Genomic DNA, 23,246 nt, shown 5'->3' on the forward strand with positions numbered 1-23,246 from the left:
ATATGGGTGGAAAAAGGAAGGAAATATTACGGTTAAGAAAGAAAGAAAGAGAAACTGGTAAACAGGAATAAAGGTTGTCAACAGAGGGAAAGAAAGAGGAAAACTGAGAAACAGTTGAGGGAAAAAAGGATGAAAGAAAAAGTGAGAAAGAACTTTTAAAAATCACACAATTAAAAAAAAGGATAAAAGACAACTGGAACTTCTGCCTTGTGGTAATATTCTTCCGCTAATGAGTCAAGTTGCAATTTACATTCATGTCTGTCCAGACCCACATATGGTATGCAGTCAAGACTTTGAATTTAATAAAACACATTAAGTGTAATTTTTGGCGCAATGGAAGTTATCCCTATATTGACATGTATGATTCCAGCGACAAACTGTCTTCACTTACAGAAGACTGACAATCTGAGAACATTACATCTCTGGCCACGGTTTGCTGGCATGGAGATATGAAAGAAAATATTGCATAAAGATAGACAGAAGAAAGGAAGGAAATGAGGACAAAAGAAATCTAAAAAGTAGGGAAGGCAAACATGAAAAAGAGATGGAGCTAAAAAGAGGGGAAGAAAGACAGATAAATGACAGACAGAAATGGATAAAGACAAAGATAAAGAAATTTTGTGTGAGTGAGTGTGTGACAGAGAAAGAGAGAAACACTGACGTACGAGTGGTCAAGTGGCTCTTACATCATCGATAATGAGCCAATCAGACGGCAGGGGGCTCCACATCAGTTCACTTCATGTTCTGAAACCAACAGTTACATCATCATCCACACTCAGCTGTCAAAGTCCTCATCATGAGCTCATCGCCATGGTTACAGCCATGGACCAATAAGCCACCCCCCACTACAATAAAGGAGTTAAAGGATGTCGTACAAAATGCACGTTAAACAGAGTTCTCAGTGTTTGAATGAAGCTCCATGAGTTTGTAACAACATCATCACAGAGGGTTCAGGCAGTTAAAGGGTTAAAGTGAGACAGAATGAGCGGTCTGGTCCTTTAACAGCTGAGTCTCCCTTTGTGTTGTGCAGCTGCTGCTGAATATTCATGAGATGGAGACACTGTCTGCACTCTGATTGGCTGTCAGAGCCTGTCAATCAGAGTTTACATAATGGCTCCCCTCCCCCTCCAGGTTATGAATATTCATGTTAACGGTCAGAGCAGGTGTGTGTGTGTGTGCAAGAGAGAGAGAAAGAGAAGGAGGTTACAATGAATTAGTAGCCTTTAATGAGTAAATAAATAGCATGACGGAGAGAAAGAAAGCGATAGAAACAGAATAAAAGAGAAAGAAAGGGAAAGGGCAAAGAGAGGAAGACAAAAAGAAATGAGAGAGAAAGAATGAGAAAGAATGATCAAGAGAAAGGGTGAAAGAAAACATGTATATGCATAGAACGAATAAAGTAGATTTCAATGAGAAGATAATTAGGAAAGAAAGGAGAGAAAGAACGAAAATAAAAAGAAAAGCAGAGGGGAAGAAAGATGGAGAGAAAAAGAGAACAGGTAGAGAAACAAGTAGTAAGGGAGAGGGGAAAAAATCGAGAAAGAGATACAGACAAAGAAAGGGAGAAAGGAAGAGAGAAAAGGGAAAAAGAGAAAGAAATAGAGTGACAGAAAGAATGTAAGAGACAAAGGCAAGGAGAGAAAAGAGAAAATGAGAGACAGACAAAAAAAAGAAAATGATAGAAAAGAAAGACAAAACACAAAGAGAAAGAAAAGAGAAAGAAAGGCAAAGAGAGAGAAAGAATAAAAAGGAGAGAAAGGGACAGACAGACATTAAGAGTTTTATTTTCTTTATTGATCCTCTGTGTGGACGACAACATTCTCCACATACAAACAGAAACTAAACCATTGTTGCAATTATCATCATCATAAGATTGAAACAAACAAACCCTGCCGTCACAGTGAACAGTCTGGTCAGCTCGGGTCAAACAGTCAACAGAGAAGTCAAACTGGGCAGCAGAGTCCAACGACTCTCGACTCAGACATTAACATCATTCAAAGAAGAAAGTTAGACCAGAATGAGTCATCTTCTAAATGTTTCTACATCAATAACATTTATAGAAACCTACTGATAAATTAATTCAAAGCTGTCATCACAAACGGGTTTCACCTTTTAGTAAGGCGGGCCGGAGGGATCCAATGTGTGGAACTGGGAGGACACCATCGCCACACCTCACCCCCGAAACACGACCGTCTTCAAGCTCTCATCCCACATGAAACAAGAAAACTGAGACGATCTGCGGAAAACAAAAAGCTCTGGAACAAATACTGTCTCCTGCTTGGGAAGTGATTTATTTTTATCATCTCACCTTTTAGTACGTTTTTTTTTTTTTTTTTTAAATCAAAGCAGCTGCTCAAGATTTTGGAAGTTGTTGCTGCAATAAAGCAGAATACTGGTTGTAATACTGTTCAAAATAAAACTTAATAGGATTAAAGTTCAAAATTTGAAGCAAATGAAATAAATCCTGTTGCTGCTGAGCTCAGAGTAAATAAAGTGTTGCTCCTAACGACACCACACACTTTATGTTTGACGTTTCTACATCAAAGAACAATCAGTATGAATTAAGTTCTGTCTGCGCTCATTTACAGGCCCAGCAGCTGTGCTCATGTTAATATCACTGTCATATGTATTTACGTAAAGTAGAACATCAGGACAGCTTTAATGACCTGACTACAAAGGGGTCCGACAGGGCAGAGGAGCTTTCTGTCATGACTGAGTTCATTAGAAATTCTCATTATATATCAGGCTGACATTTTGTTCAGGCAGCACTAAATATCTGTGTTTAATTTGACATCAAACCACAAACACTAAATCCTTTAATGTAAAATAAATTGCTGGAAAATGAAGAGAAAAATACACTTTTATTTTTGCTTACTTTCATCTCTGAAAATGTATTTTTGTTGCAGAACAAACAAACGAAGAATTAATAGTTTCTGTCTTATAAAGTGGTTTCCTCAGTATTGCCTGTTAACATGTGAAAACAAAGAAATCAGGCAGGAAGTCGTCATTTCACTCCTGCATTCACTAACAATAAAAAAAAAAATCATTAAAATTAAACATTTCAAAAAGGAAAAGAATACAAAACAAATCAAAGCTAAAGCCACACAGCTCCTTAGTCGTCTCTCTAAATTATATCCACCGTTAACATTCAAGGTCCCTGCCGATGCGCTCTGAATCAGATCTGACTGTTCTGTAGCACTAGTAGTATCATTAGATTATGTTTACTGCTCTATTTATCTGTTCAAGCTTCTATATACACATTTAGATTTCTATGTACAGCAACAAGAAATGCCTCCACCCAGCAGCAGCAGCTGATATCAGATGGCCGACGGACTTCTGTGCAACTTTTGTTTTGTTTCACTTTCTGCAAAAGTAAAAAGCTGCTGTCGGAAAATAAACAAAAAGTGCATTCGGGTGAGCAGATGAACGGGATTTAAAGGGCCAATACACTGATTTTATATTTTAAATGAGTTCTTCACCAACAAAATGACCTCTTATATATCAACTATTCACGGCATGTCAACTTCAATTTGTGAGGAAGACTTCTTTCATTTGAGGCATGCAAGAAAAATGAAGAATCCAAAAACTGCAAATATTGTGCATTAATTGAAGGGAGCACATTTAACAACGGCAAAACTAAAGTAAAACATCTGTTTACAAAATCTGACACAACTCGTGCAGTATAATCCAAGTCTATGCTCAGTATGTCCAAAACATGCTGCACTGCCTCTCCTTCAGTTCTCTCTGACTGGGACTAAAAATGAAAGCTTAGATAAGTTTCACTTATAGTCCTGTTTTTGGATTCTTAGTTCACCGGAGGCATGCGAGAAAAACACATTTTATCAACAAACTGAAGTTAACACAACATGAATAACTGATATATAAATGGTAATTTTGTGGGTGAAGTATTCCTTTAATGTTTAATTTTATAATCACATTACGTCTTCTGTTAGTTTATTTTGTTTGTATCGTTTGACTCACGCTGTGTTCACATGGAATCAGGCAGGCGGCAGACGGACAACATCTTTTGGACGCAACAGGAAGAACAAACAAAACGTGTAACTTAATGCCGGTACTGTATTATTTACAAAGAATTAAATCAAATTATTTTGTGTTTATTATTTCATGCATTTATTTGGTAATGTCCATTAATTAATTGTTTTCACCTTGTGTGAAAAAATATGCAACATTCAGTTGTAAATTCAGTCCTGGAGGGCTGAAAAAATTCAAATATTTTAGCAGCAATGCTGTCTACAATTACTGGTATTCCCTACTGGCCTCTCCTAAATTCATTGTCATGCTTTCCTTGATTTCATGTGAACGCAGCATTGGCTTAACTGTCAAATCAGTTATGTCAAAGTCTATCACAGAGTGTGATTGGATGGGCTGTTACCATAGCAGCACTCACCATAAAGAAACATAAAAAGAAAGCAACGTCCCTGGGCTGGGTGATGGATCTAATCAATCAGATTAATTTGAATATTTTTTTTAGCACGATGTGTACACTGTTTCCATCATGTACACTGAATTATTACACTGTGCACAAAAAGGTTATTTTAACAAGTAACGTCAATGACAGCTGCTACATGAGCCGTCTGGAGTCCGTCTGGAGTTACAGCAGTCCTGTGTAAACACACCATTTGCTCAAACTGCATGAACACCTGCTGCAGTTTACCTGCCAGTTATGACTCCAGGTGTGCAGCTGTTAAACTTGCAGTAAATCTAATAGTCAAATCTCCAAGAGGACAAACTGCAATGAGACTCTGACACTGATCTGTGCTCTGTTTATTGATGAGGAATTATCTCTGTTTACAACAACAGACTTGATCAGTATGCAGATTCTACTTTGTTCAGTGTGTCGACCTGCTGGGGAGCTAACGCTAGCAGCTAACTGCAGATGTCAGACTGATGTCAAGAAATTCAAACTGCAGATGAGTAAAGGAGCAGACTTCTCTGCTCTGTCTGTGCTGACAGTGATCACTGATCTACACGTCACTGCTCTATTTAAAGTGTTTAACAGTGTGGTGGTGCTAACAGTGTTTGGGATAACCTGTATTTTATTTTTTTTTAAATATGCTTGCAGTCACAAAGTCATAGAATATCTGATGTTTTAATCATATTTTAGTCTCGTTTCAGGAAAAAATGTATTAAAAGCTTGGAAAATTGAGATTTTCATCTACGTTGCCCAGACTTAATCTACAGACATACATTTCTGTGATTGTGTGGGTTTTTTAGGAGGAGAAATGACAGCATGCCTCTTTTCTGTTCTCTTTACTGTCTATGACATTATGAAAAAAAAAGTTAATGAGTTGCAGTTAGAGTCTCAAGATCAAAAGAAAATTAACTAACAAGAATTGTAACAACTGATTTAACATTTACATCAAATATTTGGGGTTTTGTCGACTAAAGTTGCAGCCTGACAGGGTGCAGAGTGATCGAGCATAAATTAGACTGAAGATGACGTGCAGCTACGCAGATTTCTGAATCTATGTTTCCCATTTAAAAGACAGTCACAGTAACAAATGCAGAGATCTTCAAGTGCAAGAACCGTCTGTCTGTCTGTCTGTGTGGAGGGGAAAAACATCCAAAACTAACAAACTCCAGCCAGCTGTAACATGACGGTAACATCTGGAGGTTTTCAGGAAGCACCGTGCTAGCTGTGACATGACACTGAGAGCTGCATTCAAACTATATACATAACCATTTCTCACAAACATCCCCCGAATTGCTCATAAATTCTGTTTTATTTTTAGTTAGCTTCTGTTTTTTTTTAATCTTGTTTGAACTTTTTGTAGTAACAATGATGGAAAATGACAAACTACTTCCTGTTTCCTATTAGGACAAAACACTAGCTGAAGTATAGTGTAAAGTAAACCGATGAGCTGATAATGGAATAACAAAGAAACCGTTTATATTGCCTGTTCACTGCTGTTTTTAGGGTTCAGTCCCAATCCTGCTGAAACAGCAAACTTCACTGTAAAAAAAAAAAAAAAAAAAAAAAAAGAAAAAATTCAACACTGACAACTCTGATCCCAACGTTGAGAGTTTGACTTCATCCATCCAACTCTGCGTGACGTTAAATGCTTCTAAAGGGTTTGAGCTCATCAGTCCGACAGGCAGATGTTAGTACATTTCCAGGTTCAAATTTGTTGTTGCTCAAAGACACGTTGGTGGGATCAAACCTGCGACTGCAGAGTTACAGAACAGTCTGACTTATGACATGTCGCCTCACTGCTACAGGGTCGAAAACAAAAGGTGAAACTATAAAGAAAAAGTCATATTCCACCAGTGATGCCGTGGATCACCTGCAGAGTCCGACTTCACCTCCATCCATCTGTCCCTTCCTCTCTGGATAATGTTGGTGGTTGCCATTGTGGACCGCAGCTCCTCACTGACCCTCCCATCCCACTCCTACACACAGATAAAAAAGAAAAACCTGCATGTAGTTGAATTTGAAAAGTGACTGATGCTAAGATAAGATGAGGAAAGGACAATATTTCCATCTGAGATGTAGCAGAGCAGAGGTATAAAGATCACAATAAACAGATGAAGAAGTGGCGTGCCCACCTGTAGTTTTCGGATCAGAGTGAGGCTGAGACTGGATGGCGGGGAGGGGTGAGGGGGGGCGGGTCACTCTGAGGCAAAGTGCAGCTCCGGAGGGGGGGGCTTGACAGTGACGGGCTGGGATGTGCGGCGGGGAGGTGAAGGCTTGGGCTGAGCTTGCTGCTGCATCGTGTCGTAGTATGTCACACCTCCGTAGGTCACCTGGGCCTGGCCCTGTGGCACAGAGAGAAACATTGAAATTCAAATTCCATTCAACTTTATTATCCAACGGACACTGAATTTATAATGACCAAAATTCAAGAATTTCTGTTAATGTGAAAAATACCTGTATTAAATAAACCACAAAAATGTCAAAGTATATTTATTATTCTATACATTTGATCAATCATCAGTGGAAGCTTATTGTAATAGCATGATTCATATTTCCATTATAAAAACTTCTGCTTCCCAATTTAATGATTCATAAAAATTCAAAATTATGGCACCTGGCACATTTGACAAAACACCACTTCAACCTGTTAAAACAATATTCACAACTATGATTCATTTTGATAAAAAAAAAACCTTTTGATTGGTGGACTCTTATGGTCTGAAGGAATATGGAAAATGTAGGAATGGACGTTCAGACTTTCTGACGGCTACAGAGAAAGGGAGTCATCTTTTTTTTGCCCTCTCTTGTTTACATGCACAATCTAAGCAGTTGACGTTAGTTCAAGCGGGAAGTCAACAACTCCATGGGCTTGGAGAGGTTTTATACATCCAAAAAAAAACTAAAAACTAAAAATGAACTTCCAAACAGACCCGGTATTTAATTGAGAACTGAATTTAAAATTTGTAGCCACACCCAGCTAGTAAAAGGGACTGAGCATCTAATTGAGACTCAGCTTATAGTTGAAGTATTACAGTATTCTATGCTATGCTCGTACTAGACCTCATATTTTATATTCTGTGATTTATTGCTTTATCTTACTGTAAATTACGTTATATATACTTTATCAACACATTCCCCCTTATATTATATATTATTGGTGTACCCTTATATACTACACTCTGGCCATGGGTCCTGTTTGTGTACTTTGCCAACTAATATTGATTCTATTTGCCCTTTAATGGATTCTGCCTTTTGTTTATTTTCACTTATTTCTGTCTTTGTACTGCTGCAACACCTGAATCATAAAGAACTATCTTACTGTGATGTATATAGAGATATCATCACCCATTCCTGGTATACAGTAAACCTTTCATACCACAATCATTTAACAGGAAAAACTGTTTTAAAAAAAAAAAAAAAAAAAAAAAAAAAAAACAACTAAAAACTAATTTAGGGACTAAAATATTACTGGATACCCAGTGCACACACACAACCTAAAGTCTGTATTATGTGGATTATAATGGTTTAAATGATCAGAGCGACAGGGGTGGAGCTAGCTCTTCAGCCCTCTTTCGCACAGTTAAAAAGGTGTCTACCTGTGGACTTGGGTACATGGTGGGGTAAGGAAAGGTCATGACCCCCGGTGGAGGGTAGAAAGGCGGTGGCAGCAGCTGCTGTGGTTGCCCCGGAGACAGAGAAACAGTTGGGCCACCGTAGAGGGCGGGGTTAGCGATCGGGCCGCCTGACTGATGGGGATGGAGACCTGAGGAAGAGGCAGAGGGATGAGTGAGAAGTAAAAATCTACAACGTCGTCCTTAAAAACAAGAGATGGAAACAAACTTCACTGACCAGGATGGGGGATGTGCATCTCAGGCTGGACCAGCATGCCCTGTGGCGGGATGGGGGCGGGGCCGTCCCCGTAGATTGGTCCCTGGTACGACACTGTGGGACAGAGGGAGGTTAAACACAGTGATCATGACCAGCCTGTAAAATGCAGTCTTACTAAAAAAGAAAATAAGGAGGCTAAAATCAACCCCACAACATTACACTGCTGCTTATACATTACTGAGCCATTCTGAGTGCAAGACTTTTACTTGGAAGAATATTTTGCTGCTACTTTGAAGTCAGTAAAAGATCTAAATACTCCACTGATCCAAATACCGTCACTGATCAGGGTCTGTATTAATCAAACGTCTAAAGGATCCATACATAAATCACAGTTAAATTGGGACTGAAGGAGGGTGTTTTGTAGAATTCTTCTAAAGTGGCTTTCAGCAGGAGTCAGTGAATACATGAATAAATAATACCATGTATTGTATGATAATTGCATCTTTTCCATGACTTCGTAATGACCTAATGAATCTGAGGAGCTATACAAGCGATCAAATTTTGATTTATTACTGCAGATTTGTGAGAAAATCATAACCAACATAGCTGCATTTTTCCTGCTGTTGTGCAGCTGCACTGATCACAAAATCATTATTTTTTAGCCTAAAGAGTTTCTGGAAAATCTATTCTATACCAACAAATGTTGTAACATTTATGACACAGTCATGCTTGACCTTTACTGCCCTCTCCTGGTGAGCAGGAGGAAGGTCTACACTGACTGAGTAATTTGAGTCTGTTGTGCCTTCTCGCTTTTGATGCTTTTCCTTAACACATTTCAACAAAAACACAAAAGCTTCAGTTTATCTTAAGCTCAGATTTTCAACAGCTGATAGTTTGGGTATTGATTTAAGTTACATAAGAAAATTATTGCATTAAGTGCTTACTTTATTTTTTTTTGATACATTTATTTTCTTCATATCCCACCAGTAGAAAAAACTGCAAATGTATATATTTTTTAAAATACAAAATGCCCTATACAGCCATATATAGACGGTCACTTCCTGATGCTTCAACTTTTTTAACATTTAACACTTCTAACATTTTTTTAATCCGCGTGAGCTGCAACTAAAATACTGCTCACTGATCCATCTGCAGCTGATTTCCAGTGTGTTATCTTATGTCACATTATCATCTTACTGGGTTCATAGTAGTGTCCCTCCATCACTCCCAGGTGCATCGGTGGTGCTGGCTCAGGTACGGCTCTCTGACGTTGGGATGAGTAGCGTTTGGCTCGATTGGAGCCGACACCCATCTCCTCCATGCCGGAGAACTGGGGTGGGCCACTGGGGATGTGCATGGTACTAGGGAGGCCTGTGGACAGAGATATGAATTAGTTTCTCTGTTTTTACTGGAACACAGAGAGGTTATGTTCATTCTATGGCGAGTGCAGATGAATGGGCTGAGCTGGAGGAACGGCCTGTGGGTTTGTGGTCAACTTCAAAAGTTACAGCAAGAGAGAGAGAGAGGGAGACCTGTGTGTAAAACGAAGATGTTGTGTTGGCGTTGCTGCTCAGTTTGGAGGGTCCATGGATAGATGCTAATATTTTTAAGCACTAGCCCATTAGGCCAGTACCAAGCCCCTAAATTTGGTGGCCAGAGTACATTTGTGATGGCCAAACATAAACTTTCATGAAAACAGCTTACATAGAAGACAATTTAACACAACTTGACACAGCCTTCCCTGACAGTGACACGTCAATAAATGAATGAAAACAATGACAGAATAAAACTGTCTTTGTAAACCAGTTATTGTGAAAGTACTTTTCATGTCAAAGAAACCAGAGTGAAACCGTTATTATAACAGTCTGATGTGTCATTGTTTTCATTCCAGAGCTTTGCACAGACCTGACACTTGGCCTGGCCACCTCCTCTCATCCACACATCTCCAATGCTCTCTGCACTGCCTTCCAAGGACACCCAGCAGACAATAATCCTATATTTTAGGTTCACAAAATGAACCTGCATTCACAAATATGTAGGATATTAAAACAGACATCCCTGTTATCTTACCTCACAACATCTGTGATAGCAGATACAGTAAAGCCTACGACTCATGTCGATGATGACCTGATGATGCTTTACACTCCAGCAGGGGTGAGTTCGTGTACAAAAATCTCTCAGTGTTTAGAATGGGTCATTTTTTTCGTGTAAACGGGTTTCACTGCTGGGTGGTGCTATTGCATTATACTAGTAAAGCCCCAGTTATCCGAATACCAACTGAACAGGCCATTTAACCAACGGTTACAGGCCGCCACTCCGAAATATTGTCATTCCGACAGTCCACCATCCCGAATTCTGGTCCCTGAGTCCTGACAGTAAGCTATGGCGAGCCAGTAGAAGCTGTATTCCCCATGTCAGCGATTTTCACCGGGGACGCACACGAGTAATTCAGGCTAACATTACCTGTTTTTCAGCGAACTCCTCTGGTAATTTTATTAAAAAAGCATGGCATATAGGTCCACACTAACTTTTTATTATTATCCGTCTGTCCGTCCGTAGCACAAGTCATGTACGCCACTTCACCACCAGCCCGTGCGTAAAAGCGCAAACAATTCCGTGTCCTCTCACTGCAGATGCTGTGACTTGATGGCCCGGTACTCACTGTAGCCCACTGGCGAACGACCCCCTTAACGAACGTGTCGTTTTAATAGAACGGAGCACGTAGGCTACTTACCTGTTGCCAAACCCGGTCTCAAACCATTTCTTGTCATATTCACAGTCTATCACAGTTGGTCAACAATTAGCATCACCCCCCTCCCCCCTAAAAAAAAAAAAAAAAGGTTTTTCGTGTACTAATTTTTCATAACCGTTTATGATTTCAAACACGTGTACACGTTTACACATGTACACAGACTCACCCCTACACTCCAGGGGACACACCGTGTTTTTTTCTTAATAATGCTACATTGTGATAATGTGATTGTGCCACACACTGATACAGTATTCAATCAACAGCTACCTGATAATGTTTTACTGTGCAGGGGCCTTGCTGTGTTGAAAAACTATTTTTAACTGGAAACCGCCATTTCCTTACCTTAAAAAAATCATATCTTGTGCAGGACATGATCCCGTTTTGTTTGCAAAGTTGGCAGTTAGCTCCCCAACCACACCGCAGAACTCTGCTCCACAATGTTCAAGTGATCTGGGGAAGATCTGTGTTCATTTAAACACATTTTTTATCTTCACCAGGATGAGGGGATGCTGTTAGTCTCGAGCCCTGGCTAGCCGGTGACGAGAACTGTTCGCCATTTTTGTAGCATATTGAGCTAAAAGGCGGTTTCTGGTTTTGCCAGCCCATTCCAGTGTACAAGCTTAAACCAGTTTGATTTAATGCAAACCCAGTGAACCAACATTTGTCATTATGGCATGTTCTGGTAAATTTATAGGTAGCCTACATCAGCAGCCTCTGCTGACGGCATCACAGAACTTCTATTCTAACTTCTACTGCACTAGTAATCAGGAACATGACAAAGTGATGAACATAATATTTTTACGAACAGACTAACAGAATCAACAGTGTAGGACAGGCCGTGAGCCAAGCAGGCAACATGGAGGGGATCAAATTTCAGCAGAAGTGGGAGGGGCTGAGCTACACACGCTGTGTTTACTAGAACGTTCATTTGTTTTTTTGGGGTGACAAGAGGAGTCACTGCAGAGTTAGTCTTCCAAGAAAATTAAAACTGTATCAGTATAGCAACATTTTGGATATGAAAACAACAAAAGAGGTGTCCGAACTGGCTGCAGGCGACACGGTGCACTGTATTTTCTGTTTTAAAAGTAAGGTTAAATACGTAGGAAGATAGCAAGTAGGCTCACCCATCTTTTAAGTGGTTACATCTCCAGTCTGATCTGGGGCGCGCAGTTCCATATCAGTGTGGTTTATTTTGATGACATGATAGTAGTGTTTTAGGGTATACTGGTACCAACGGTAGACCGTGGTACTGAAACTCCACGGTATGATACCATAATATTGGAGTACCGTAGTACTATGGTACCTCACGGTACCACTACAATGGGATAAGTTCAAAGTCCAATCTGAAAGAGGGTGAGTGTCCATGCGCCGTCCAATAATGGCGCGCGCTGGCCACCTGGCACTCAATATGCTGCTGCAGTGGTTTGTTTTCCAGTGACATTTCAGGTATTAGCTGAGCTATTGAGTATCTTTAATCAGTGAAAGTTATTATTTATTTCTTTTTACTTGTAGGCTAGATTTGTTTATATATGCTACAGTGATTCATTTTCCACAGAGCTCTACTGTGCAAGCATTTTACTCGCACTTGCAACTAAAAATAGTTTTGTGCCAGCAAAATAAATCATTCAGGAGCACGTTGTGCGAGCACAGATTTCATCCAGCAGCAGAAACGAAAGGCGAATCCTGCCAGTTGTGAGTTGAACGGGGGTCACAGACAGGAATATGGCGGAGTGCTATGGCCACGCAAGATAACGGCTTACCGGCAACAGAGAAGCCCGGCTCCAGGTCCACTAATTTCCTCTTCGTTGGTGTCCTGACTGCCCAGAAGTACCTGAGCAGCTGAGCCGTGGCGGCACACAGGTATGTGACGTGTCAGAGGAGAAACGAGCTGATCACTTTTCTCTCTTTGTGGCAGATAATGGTCAACAAACCTCACCGCACTTAAGGGACTGTTCTTTACTTATGGAGGGACTGTTCTTTACTTATGGAGGGACTGTTCTTTACTTTTATGAACAAGTCCATTGGGGCGGCAGTAGCTCAGTCCATAGGGACTTGGGTTGGGAACCGGAGGGTCGCCTGTTCAAGTCCCCGTCCGGACCAAAAATATGGAGCGTGGACTGGTAGATGGAGAGGTGCCAGTTCACCTCCTGGGCACTGCCGAGGTGTCCCTGAGCAAGGCACCGAACCCCCCAACCGCTCAGAGCGCCTGTCATGGGCAGCCCACTCTGACATCTCTCCACTTAGTGCATGTATAGGTCCAGTTTGTGCGTGTGTATTCGGACCTGTGTGTAATTGACAAACAGAGTGAAAAATTGAATTGAATTTCCCCTCGGGGATTAATAAAGTATATAAAATTAAATTAAAAAAAAAAATAAGTGATTTATTCCATTGAAATATATATATACACATATATATATATATTATGGAGAAGTGATTTATCTTTTTATAAATGACAAAAGGCACATCTGCCTCATTTTTGCTGTGGTATTGTGATACTACTCAGAACTGTGATACTTTCACTGGTATCGTACCGTGGGTCCCAATTTTGGTACCGTGACAACACTACATGATAGAAGTTCAGTATGTATATTTGTATTCAGTGTGGGCAGAGAGCTCCAGTGTGACGCAATGCAACATGGTATTAGTTGGACGTGTGTTTGCTGTTCGAAGATGGTATCCTTATGTTCCAGTAGGGAGCAGCTGCTGAGTCAAGTGTGTAAAATTCTGTACATCGATCTGGTCTTGGTCCAGCTCTTAATGTCAAACTGTTCTGAAAAGTTTTACACCAGCACAACAGTAATATGCAGATTATTTCAAATTCATTCATCTTTATTTAGGCAGGTTATCTCAATGGGACACACAGGCTCATTCTCAGGAGAGACCTGATAAAACTTAGGGGCTACAATGGGGCCTCCTGGGGGATACTTTGTGAGTAACTTTCTCTGGCCACAGGCCATCGGGTCATGGTTAATCTGAAAACCTGGGATCTGTGAATGGAAACACATCCAACAATGCTAATGCTCTTTTGACAGCATCTCCCAGGTGTGGCAACCACCGGGACAAGAAAAGTATTTAGTATTTTTATTTTCAAAGCATTAGAGATGCTTGTCAGTTTTATAGCCCGATGTGACCTGTTGCCTTTTGGGTTTGTTTAGTGTTGGTACAGTGTAATACCAAAGTTTTTGAAATGTTACTTGTTTTAATAATGAAAATAATTTGCCAAAGTTTCCAGTGGACAAAATGCTACCTCTGTCCAGAGGGGGAGGACTGTGTCTGTCTTTCACAATTGCACTACTGTCTGTCAAAAAAAGAAACAGATCCTTATGCATTTGGTTTGGATTCCGCTGTACCAAACTCGCACTGAAGCCTACACCCCGAATACAAGTTTAGGATCAGACTCAGTAATACTAAAGGTCCACAGCACTAGATTGGGACCTTGTTGTTAATGTTACAATCAGGTGTTAATGACCATCAGAGAAAAAAAATATAAAGCAGATGTGAATCTCAGTGTGAGTTAAACTATGAAGATCATCTCCACTCACCTCTCATCTCAGACCGCATGTAGGATGATGGGCTCTGGCTCCAGCTCTGTCCAACCAGACTGAGTCGAGCCACATCCTGGTCCAGCTCTGTCAGCCCTCCACCTCCTCCACCCGCCTGACTCGGCCCATCGCTTGCTCCTGCCCAGCTCTTCCCCGCCACGCTGCCTGGGGAGGAGGTGTTCCCTCCAGCTGCAGACTCTTCCATAGATGGCTGTTTGCTGCCCAGGTCAGCGGGCCGAGAGCGAGTCCTGCGTGCCAGAGAGTAAGATTTACGCTCCACCGGCCGCTCGGTGGGAGGAGAGGCTTCCCGATTGGTCGCTGATGATTGAAGGGAGGGGTCAGAGGTGGAGGAGGGAGCAACTGATCCTGCCGCAGATCTATCAGCGCTCCCTCGCTGTTCTTGCTGCTGTCGTCTTGGTGATGTAGACTGGTAACCGTCTGGCTGCGATGATGCCGCTGTCGTTACAACACTTAGGTCCTGTTCCCTAACGCCTCCTTGGCTGACTGCAATATCCTCAATGACCACAGAAGGCCCCCTTCCTCCCCCACCACCACCACCACCACCACCACCACCACGTCCTCCCCTGCTGACCCCACCCCTGTCTCCTGTAGGGTCAGACTGAGCTTTAGGGCCCTGTCGTTCCCTAGGGTGCATCTGGGGTGTGTTTGATTCATTATTCCTGTACTGTGACTGAGGCGGAAGGTGCATTTGATTCTGGTGGGATGGTCTGCTGCGAGAGGGAGGTGGTCTGGAGGGATTGCTGCCGCGCTGAGCAGAGGAAAGAGGAACAGAGGAGGGGGATGTAGAGGAGGGGTGGTTTGATGAAGGTGGAGTTCCTCCTCGGTTTAGACCTCCTCCTCCACTCTGCCATGATCGGACCGGTCGCTCTCCTCCTCCATCTCTCCACCGCTTGTCTCTGCTGGGAGATGTATTTTGTCTGCAGAAAGACAAAGAGACGTTCACATAACAGATTAAACTCAAATTCCCTCTTTCTTTTCTTTCTACATATCTTTATTCTCGGTTAAGGCAGTGCTCACCTCGGCCTGCGCTGCCGGTATGGTCGGTCTCCGGAGCCACCACCATTTCTGATGTCATAGCCGTAGATTGCAATAAGCTCTTCGCGGCTCTTCGGCGCCTGCTCCTCCTCCCTGAACTTGTCATGCTCCCAGCGACCCTCGTCCTTCCACAACTTCCTGTTTCTACCTTTAGGTCTGAGAGGACACAGACAGAGAGACACAATTAATTAAAACACTGTATGCCACTGAAAATCTCCACTGTCTTGTGCTCTACATGGTTACCAGCCGTTTGAGCTGTGAAGTGCCATCAATCAATATTGAAAAATATTAATATGTGGTATTTCCAAATTTTAACAGTTGTCTCCCAATTCTTCTTATATTTTGGGTACCTTGCATCCTCTTGACCAAACTTAATTTCAAGAAAGCATTATCTAACATACTAATCCTACTACTACTACTACTACTACTACTAGATAAAAACACACCTCTCCTCTTCCTGAGCATGCCCTCTGACATCGTGCTCGAAGAACAGACCCTTCCTTGGGATGTAGGCCGGGTTCTTTCTGTCCTCGTCATCGTCGAGCTTCTGACCTGGTTTTCCTCCCGCCTTTGTCTCAGGGTCGTCTGTAGACTCCTGGTTGTGTGTTTGAGTTTAAGTCAGTTAGAACACAAAACAAGAGAATGGTGGCAGAAACTGTTCAGCTGTAACTACAAATGTACATACGAGTGGTTTGTGAATTAAGTTTTGTACAGCCCTATTTCACTGTAAGCTAAAAAGGTGACCAAATTATCAGTAGTCATTCCAGCCTATGAGATGTTCATAAATACTATTATGTACATTATATGGGCACTACAGTCGGTAAGTGTTGAATCAGCTGTTCTATTGACATTTTTCTTCTTTCCTTTAATAATAACTACTTTAACAGAGATAAAATTGTTTAATTCAGACATAAAAAATGTGATTTGTCAGTCTGTGGTGGGGCTAACGTCCTCTGGTTGGTTTTTGCATTGCTTGATAGATATGCTCTTGTCCAACCAAATCCTAATTAGTTGGACAAGAGCTTTCATAAGAAGTAAAGTGCTACTTAATCTATAAACTCTGCTCAGTCACCAGAGCAGTTAGAGCCTGTCTGTAGCAAAGCAGCCTTCAGATTTGATCGGCTATTCCTTGTGACTTGTTACCAGTCAGTACTGTGTACAGTACAGTACACAGGGCTAAGCTTCCAGTTGCTTTTATCAGTGACTGGTGATTTCTTCTCTTCTTATTGAACTGTTGCTCAGAGGGATCTTTGTCTGTCTCTGTCCTTTCAGTTGTCAGTCTGGTTAAAACACTGTAAAACAATTTGTACTCCATGTACAAAACAAACCCTGTATACAAAGTAACATCTATTTGTAAAGAGGACTTTGTACAACCTAAAAGCATCAAAGACATGTGTTCCTGTGTAAGTCAAACACTAAATGTGGAAACAAGCGATTACATTGATGCACTGAAGTGATGTGTTTGTAATATTCAACTGTTGTACAAGTATTTTGTTCATCATAATGTTACTATCACTGGCTGCATGTTTGTTCATCATATATGTTTGGTTTAACATAGTGTTCTACTTCTGATTTAAGACATAATTCAGAGAAATCAGGCATAAAAGCAAATTTAATCTTTTCATTTTGTTTGGCAATGTGTTTACAAATGTGTAGTTTCACTTTTGAAAAAGGGTCAGTAATTTCATGTCGTTTTTATCAAACAGAAAGGGGGAAAAAAAATCACATTTGCTGTGGACTTTTTTCAGAGGCAGAATAATCTACATTCAATGGGGCACTTCCACCTCCTGTTTAAAGTTGAACCTGGCAGCTCAGCGGAGCTCCATCACCAGCCTCAGAGCTCCACAGCCTGTTTTTTAGGCTTCAGAACGTTTCGTGGCACCTCCCATGGGATTCTTACCCAGATGCCCTCTCAGGTACTGACATTTGGCACCAATGGATTTAACATAAATCCGCACTCAGTAGTACCAATGTAATCCAGTCTGTACTCTCAAAGTTGCTGAGTTTGGTACCCAACCATAAATCTAATGAAGTCACACCTGTGGTTTTTACAGAGGTACAGTAAGCCTCACCTGTCCATCACCGCTCTGTCTCTCTCCAGCAAGGTTTCCTTTCTCCTCTGCCTTGCTCTCCTCTTTACTCCTTCCACCTCCCTCCCTCTCTGCCTCCTTCTCTTCATCCTCCTCATCCTCCACCACCTCTTCTACCTTTGTTGAGCTTTCGTCTGCCGAGGGTTTGGGCTCGCTGGCTGCTGCTGGAGCTTCTTCATCACTGTACTGTTCAACCTCCTCTTCCTCCTCAACTCCCTGAGGGAACACAGGAATATGTAGTTTAACAGTACATGGCATTATTTATTACTTCGGCACAGTCTGAATCTGCAGTGGGAGACTGCCTGAACGCTGCTAGGAGAGGGACTCCTCTTCCGGTCGGTTCTTGTCTCGTTCCACTAATAGACACATTCGGGTGATGCTATAGTAAACGAAATGATAGCACCCATCTTGAGAGCTCCACCTCATGATGTAATGAGAGCTCAATAGGCTGCACCTCCAGTTGGCTGGCTTTTTGGCTGAGGAGCTCAACTTATGTTGAAATTGTTGGCAAAATGGTAACATTAGCAACAGTGAATGAGTAGTCCCAGAGCGCTGATACAAGTGAAGACCTTCACAACACTGCTTCTTGGTTTTCCAAAAAGTTGGTTGGTTTTTGATGCACTGCCCCCTGAGGAGTCAAAGGTCACGGGCATTCTGTGTTGGTTCAGCCATGTCACCTGGGGGTAAAGATTTCTCCAGATTCTCTGAATCTTTTTGTGACATTGTGGATTGTAGATGGTGATATTCATATATTTCTTGCAACTGACTGAGCTTTTCGAGGATGCCCCTTTTAAACCCCATCATGATACTTAAATCTGTTACCAATTAATCTGTTCACTTGTGAAATGTTACAAACAGGTGGGTTTTTTTTTTGGCTGCCCCTGTCCCAACTTTTTTGGAACATGTTGCAGACATCAAATTCAGAATGAGTGTATGTTTACAAAAAACAAGAACATTTATCAATTTTAACAATAAACATCTTGTCTTTGTATTCAATGGGATGTAAGTCAAAAAGGATTTGAAAATCATTGCATTCTGATTTCACTAATGTTTTACACAGCATCTCAACTTTTTTGAAACTGGGATTGTACATCTTACTGAAAGTGCAGGATGTTCTTTAGGTTTTACAGCACTGTTGTTTTTGTTGTTGCTAATGGATGCCAGTTTAACCAGTTGGAGCTGCTTACAGCTGAGGTCTTTTACCTCTGAATGGGAGCCATTTTCTTCTGGATCGGCACTGTCGTAGTCAGAGAGGACAGCTGGACAAAACAGACGGACAAAAAGAAAGTTGTATTATTTGATATAGTTAACTTCTTCAGTTATTCAGCAAATGCCCTCAAACCAGTCACTCATTAACAGAACAAATATATCATGAGGTGATCATGTTTTACAAGCTGGGTGTGAGCCTCAGTCTGTTATATTGATGTCTTACTAAAAGTAAACTGTAATTAATGTCTTATAATTCACTTTGATGCTCCTGGTGTGAGCCGGTTTTATTTTACAAGGATGCAGTTGTGTGCTAAATATAGTAATGAACTTATAAATGTCTTACCTTCTCCTACACCATCTTCACTCTCCTGCAAAAAGAAAAGAACATTAGCATTGCCTAGAAACTATTAAATCTCCAGAAGGCACAACAAGCTCTAACAACAACAATTTCACACAGTAACACTGAGAACTGCTAAAAACTCTCTTCCCCCTGCAGGGCAATAAGATGCTTCATATGAGTGACTCGAAACTTTGCTGAAGGCCTTTTAAGAATTCACGAGTGCATACTGATAATACCAGTCATTCCTGTGACTCCTCCGATTGTCCAAATGGGGCAGGATTTTAAACTGAGGCAGTCCTTGAAGAAGTAAACTTCACTAAGTAAATAAAAACAGGACTGCCTTAAAAACATACACATACAAGAGCTGCAACGGTATGAGATTTTCACAGTATTACATTATTATTATTATCTGTAACAATGACCTTTACAGGAATGAAAAAGGATTATCTGGTTAAACAAATGCTTTGCTGTAACTTCAAACCATTTTAAATAAGAACTGTGTTAGTGTTAAGAAAGAAAAGAGATGTGTACATGCAGGTGAGATTTTTCATCTAGTGAAAGCTGTTTTTTTTGTTGATACAGTAAATGAGCAAATGTACATGGTATGACAACCGTCACTTTTCATTCAGTATACCTTAAACCGGTACTGCTGCAACCCAAAAACACAGACACTCTCTCCCACACACCACAACAAGCAGCGTTGGAGGGAACATGTTTCATTAACAGGTGAAATAGTGAAAATGTGATCGAGGAGGTCCAGTCTGAGTAAAAGAACTGAGAGTTTGAAGGTTTATCAAACACCAAAACACTTCACAGACATTTATAATACTCGTATCACAAAGACTTCTCTTCCTCCTCTACACTAGATTCTAAAAAAACCACAAGATCTTTTTCTTTTTTGCCAGGGTCTCTGCTAAGGCACCTTTGTAGTGTCACTACAATTGCACTGACAAAAATTAGAGGGTTGTGATTTTTCACAAAGTGCTGTTGACTGTCTGACGGCATGATCATCATCTGGTTGAAACTAAATATTGAACAGGATTAAAGACAGTGTTTCCTCCATCATTATTATATTGGGGTAGGGTGGGGTAGCCCACAACATATTTTAAGTTTATGTATTTTTTTTATGTTTATTGTTTTGGAATGTTGAGGTCTGAACTGTTGGTTGGAAAAAACAAACATTGTAAAGTGTCACTTTGGGGTCAGGGTTATTGTGCCAGAATTTCTCACTGTTGTCACTATTTTCACAAACCAAGCAATCAATCAATTAATGGAGAAAATAGTTAACACTTAGTCCATAATAAAAAAATAATCATTAATTACTAGTTCAAATGAGCTCAGTAGCTCAGTTGTAGTGAGCACCAGTAACATTCTGCTTTTACATGCATTAATGAGTCATTATTATCTAATGGTGTAAAACACGATGGCAGAACAGTCACAGGGGACATTTTTCTGATGTTTATGCTTTAACTAGTTTTTCCTGATTATACCTACATACTTGCATATACGTTACATTTTCATTGCGGGGATTTCCCCTGTATTTTTACAATTGGTTCTTTTACTTCAATAAACGATCTGCCTACTTCCTCCACCACTGCCCGTAAGTACCAAACATTCAACGGTCATTTATGTGCAAAGTTAACGTTACTGCTGGACGTGGCAGAGTGGCGGCGGAGCGGTGGCATTAGCGGGCCTAGCTGGGATGCTAAACGACAAACCCTACCTGCCTCCCAGCCATGGGTGTAAACTACTCTTTTCTAGCTGGTTAACAAGAGAATTTGGAGCTTCTGATGTTCAGTTAAAAAAGCCTCCAGTCATGCAACGAAATGAAGGGCAGCTGGTGTTGGGGCCACATTTGTTGCCCCAGTAAATGCGTTCCAACTGGCGCCTTTTCGTCTCCGTTTCACAACAGGGGACACAAAGACAATATAATTGACTACTTGGACGGTCAACAATAAAGCAGCGAATTGAGTACAACATATACTTAAGGTATACATTTCAAAGCTCTCAAGTTTAGAGAGAAATGACGATTAAACAGCGAATTTGTCTGTTTAATTCAAGCTAACGCCGCCTACTGAAGGAACATCAAGCTGTGTAAGTCAAGAGTCAAACGGTTCTATTTTTTTTAATTCTCAACTGTTAAATCCCCAAAGGTAACAGCAAACCAACGGCAGCACTCGGCCCCGGAAAAAAAGTTTTAATGCCAGCGGTATCTGTCACAGCTCCCGGCCGGGAGACGAAGCCGTCAGCTCGGCGAGCTAACGCCAGCTAGCTACTCACACACTCGGACTCGCTCTTCGCCTCGGGTCGGGCCGCTGTCACCACCGGCGGTTCGGGATCCCTCACTCGGCCCTTACTGGTCGCCGGGGACCCCGACCTCCCGCTGTCCGAACCCGAACCGGACTCGTCGTCGTCCTCGCTGTCCTGGGACGCGCGCCTCCTCCTTCGCCGCCGGTCCGCCATCTTAGGTCTCGAATGGTTGGAACCGGAAAGAGGCAAGGGATTGTGGGTAGGCGAGTTCTTCTTCTTTGGGATTTCACGACAGCTGACATCCTATATATTGCATTACTGCCTCCCTCTGGAAAGGAAAAATACTCTTGCAAAATTAATTTCCTCCATATTATATAGGCTAGTCTGTGGCACACCAACTAAAACATGTTTTTAAAACACACGTATACAAAACAAAACACAAAGTGGCACGATGGTTTACCAGAGCTGGTAAATACTGTAGCCTATATGTGCTCAAGTCGATGCAACTGACACAGTATTTGGAAAATTGCACCAAAATATGAACAGAAAGTTAAAAAAGCAGGATGAAGTCAGGTCATTTAGGACACTTTAAGACTACAAGAAAACCACCAAAATATCTTAAGACTACCTTAAGGTCAGGGTACCTTCAGGCAGTTCGTTTTTTCGTTTTAAACCAAAAACGAAAAAAACGGAAATACCGTGGTTTTCCCGTTTTTTCCTTTTTGGTTTAAAACGAAAAAACGAGAAAATGGCGCCGTTTTTCCGTTTTTGTTGTCAGAATTAAAAAACGAAAAATGACAAAACCAAATTCAAATAACAGCCCGATTTTGTTTTTTCACAGATTCATTTTTTCATTTATTGTTTTGGACAAAAAGTAGAACGGCGGCGATCGCAAATTTTATGGCTACAGTAAAACTTGTTGTTCAACCATAACGTTGCTGTTCAGAGACTAATAAGGGAAATCGTCATGCATATTGGTCCCATGAAGGACGTAGAGGGATTCCCTCAAAGGTTGTGTTTTAATATTCATTCGCCGAATTGTTTTGACTCTTTGCTTTGCCTGTCCTAGTTATCTGAGACCAATCAATGACCAATAATAATGACCAATCATTGCGCAGCAATGGTCGGGGCCGGGCAATTTTAGCCAAAATTAGGCATTGTTGCATTGAGCAACAAGCAGAGTGTAGGAAGATGAAAAAAGGTGTAATTCTAAGCATAAGAGACTATGCTCTATCTCACTGAGCTATTAGCAGGAGACAACTCTGCAGTAGATATGTTTAAAACTTCTTCTAGCTCATTATAGGAATTCTACAGCTGCAATGATTAGTCAATAAATCAATATGTCAAACACATAATTAATCCACAACTATTTCAAGATGGATTGATTGTTTCAGGCATCAGTGTTGGAGTTACCTTCACAGATTTGAGGATATCCCCCTCAAATCTTGCTTAATCATGGTTTTGGACCTTTAGTCAGACAAAGTGAGATGTTTGTGGATGCCAGATTGGAATTGGGGAAAGGTAATATGAATTTTACATAATTTTATAGACAAACATTTAATATAGAAAATAACTGGAATGCTAATCAATAATGAAATGATTCATAGCAGAGATAGGCCTATTTGTAAAATTGTAAATGCACCATTACAGCTTCATTTTAAAAGGAAATCAACATTACCTTTCAGCAGCAAAACTGCACAAATAAAATAAAATTAGGCCAAGCAGAAAAAAAACCCACTTGTAC

The 23,246-nt window shown here is 41.0% G+C and overlaps 1 protein-coding gene across 1 annotated transcript; it reads right to left on the reverse strand.

Moving 5' to 3' along the window:
* Positions 1 to 1,772: 1,772 nt before the first annotated feature.
* Positions 1,773 to 21,738, reverse strand: casc3 (casc3 exon junction complex subunit). Its single transcript, XM_033644819.2, has 12 exons — positions 21,533 to 21,738; positions 19,256 to 19,280; positions 18,907 to 18,962; positions 17,686 to 17,919; positions 16,060 to 16,208; positions 15,596 to 15,769; positions 14,558 to 15,495; positions 9,461 to 9,634; positions 8,285 to 8,377; positions 8,032 to 8,198; positions 6,568 to 6,777; positions 1,773 to 6,411 (listed from the first exon to the last, which is right to left on the reverse strand). The coding sequence occupies exons 1-11, from the start codon at positions 21,713 to 21,715 to the stop codon at positions 6,631 to 6,633; spliced, it is 2,340 nt and encodes a 779-aa protein (XP_033500710.2). The 5' UTR covers positions 21,716 to 21,738; the 3' UTR covers positions 1,773 to 6,411; positions 6,568 to 6,630.
* Positions 21,739 to 23,246: the final 1,508 nt, after the last annotated feature.

Source organism: Epinephelus lanceolatus, chromosome 18, assembly GCF_041903045.1.
Source record: "Epinephelus lanceolatus isolate andai-2023 chromosome 18, ASM4190304v1, whole genome shotgun sequence".
Taxonomy (NCBI): domain Eukaryota; kingdom Metazoa; phylum Chordata; class Actinopteri; order Perciformes; family Serranidae; genus Epinephelus; species Epinephelus lanceolatus.

Coding starts and splice junctions, on each gene's coding strand:
- casc3 (XM_033644819.2), bottom strand. CDS start 21,715: ATGGCGGACCGGCGGCGAAGGAGGAGGCGCGCGTCCCAGGACAGCGAG. Junction 19,281..21,532: donor CGAAGAGCGAGTCCGAGTGT/GTGAGTAGCTAG, acceptor TTCTTTTTGCAG/GAGAGTGAAGATGGTGTAGG. Junction 6,778..8,031: donor CCATGTACCCAAGTCCACAG/GTAGACACCTTT, acceptor TCTGTGCCACAG/GGCCAGGCCCAGGTGACCTA.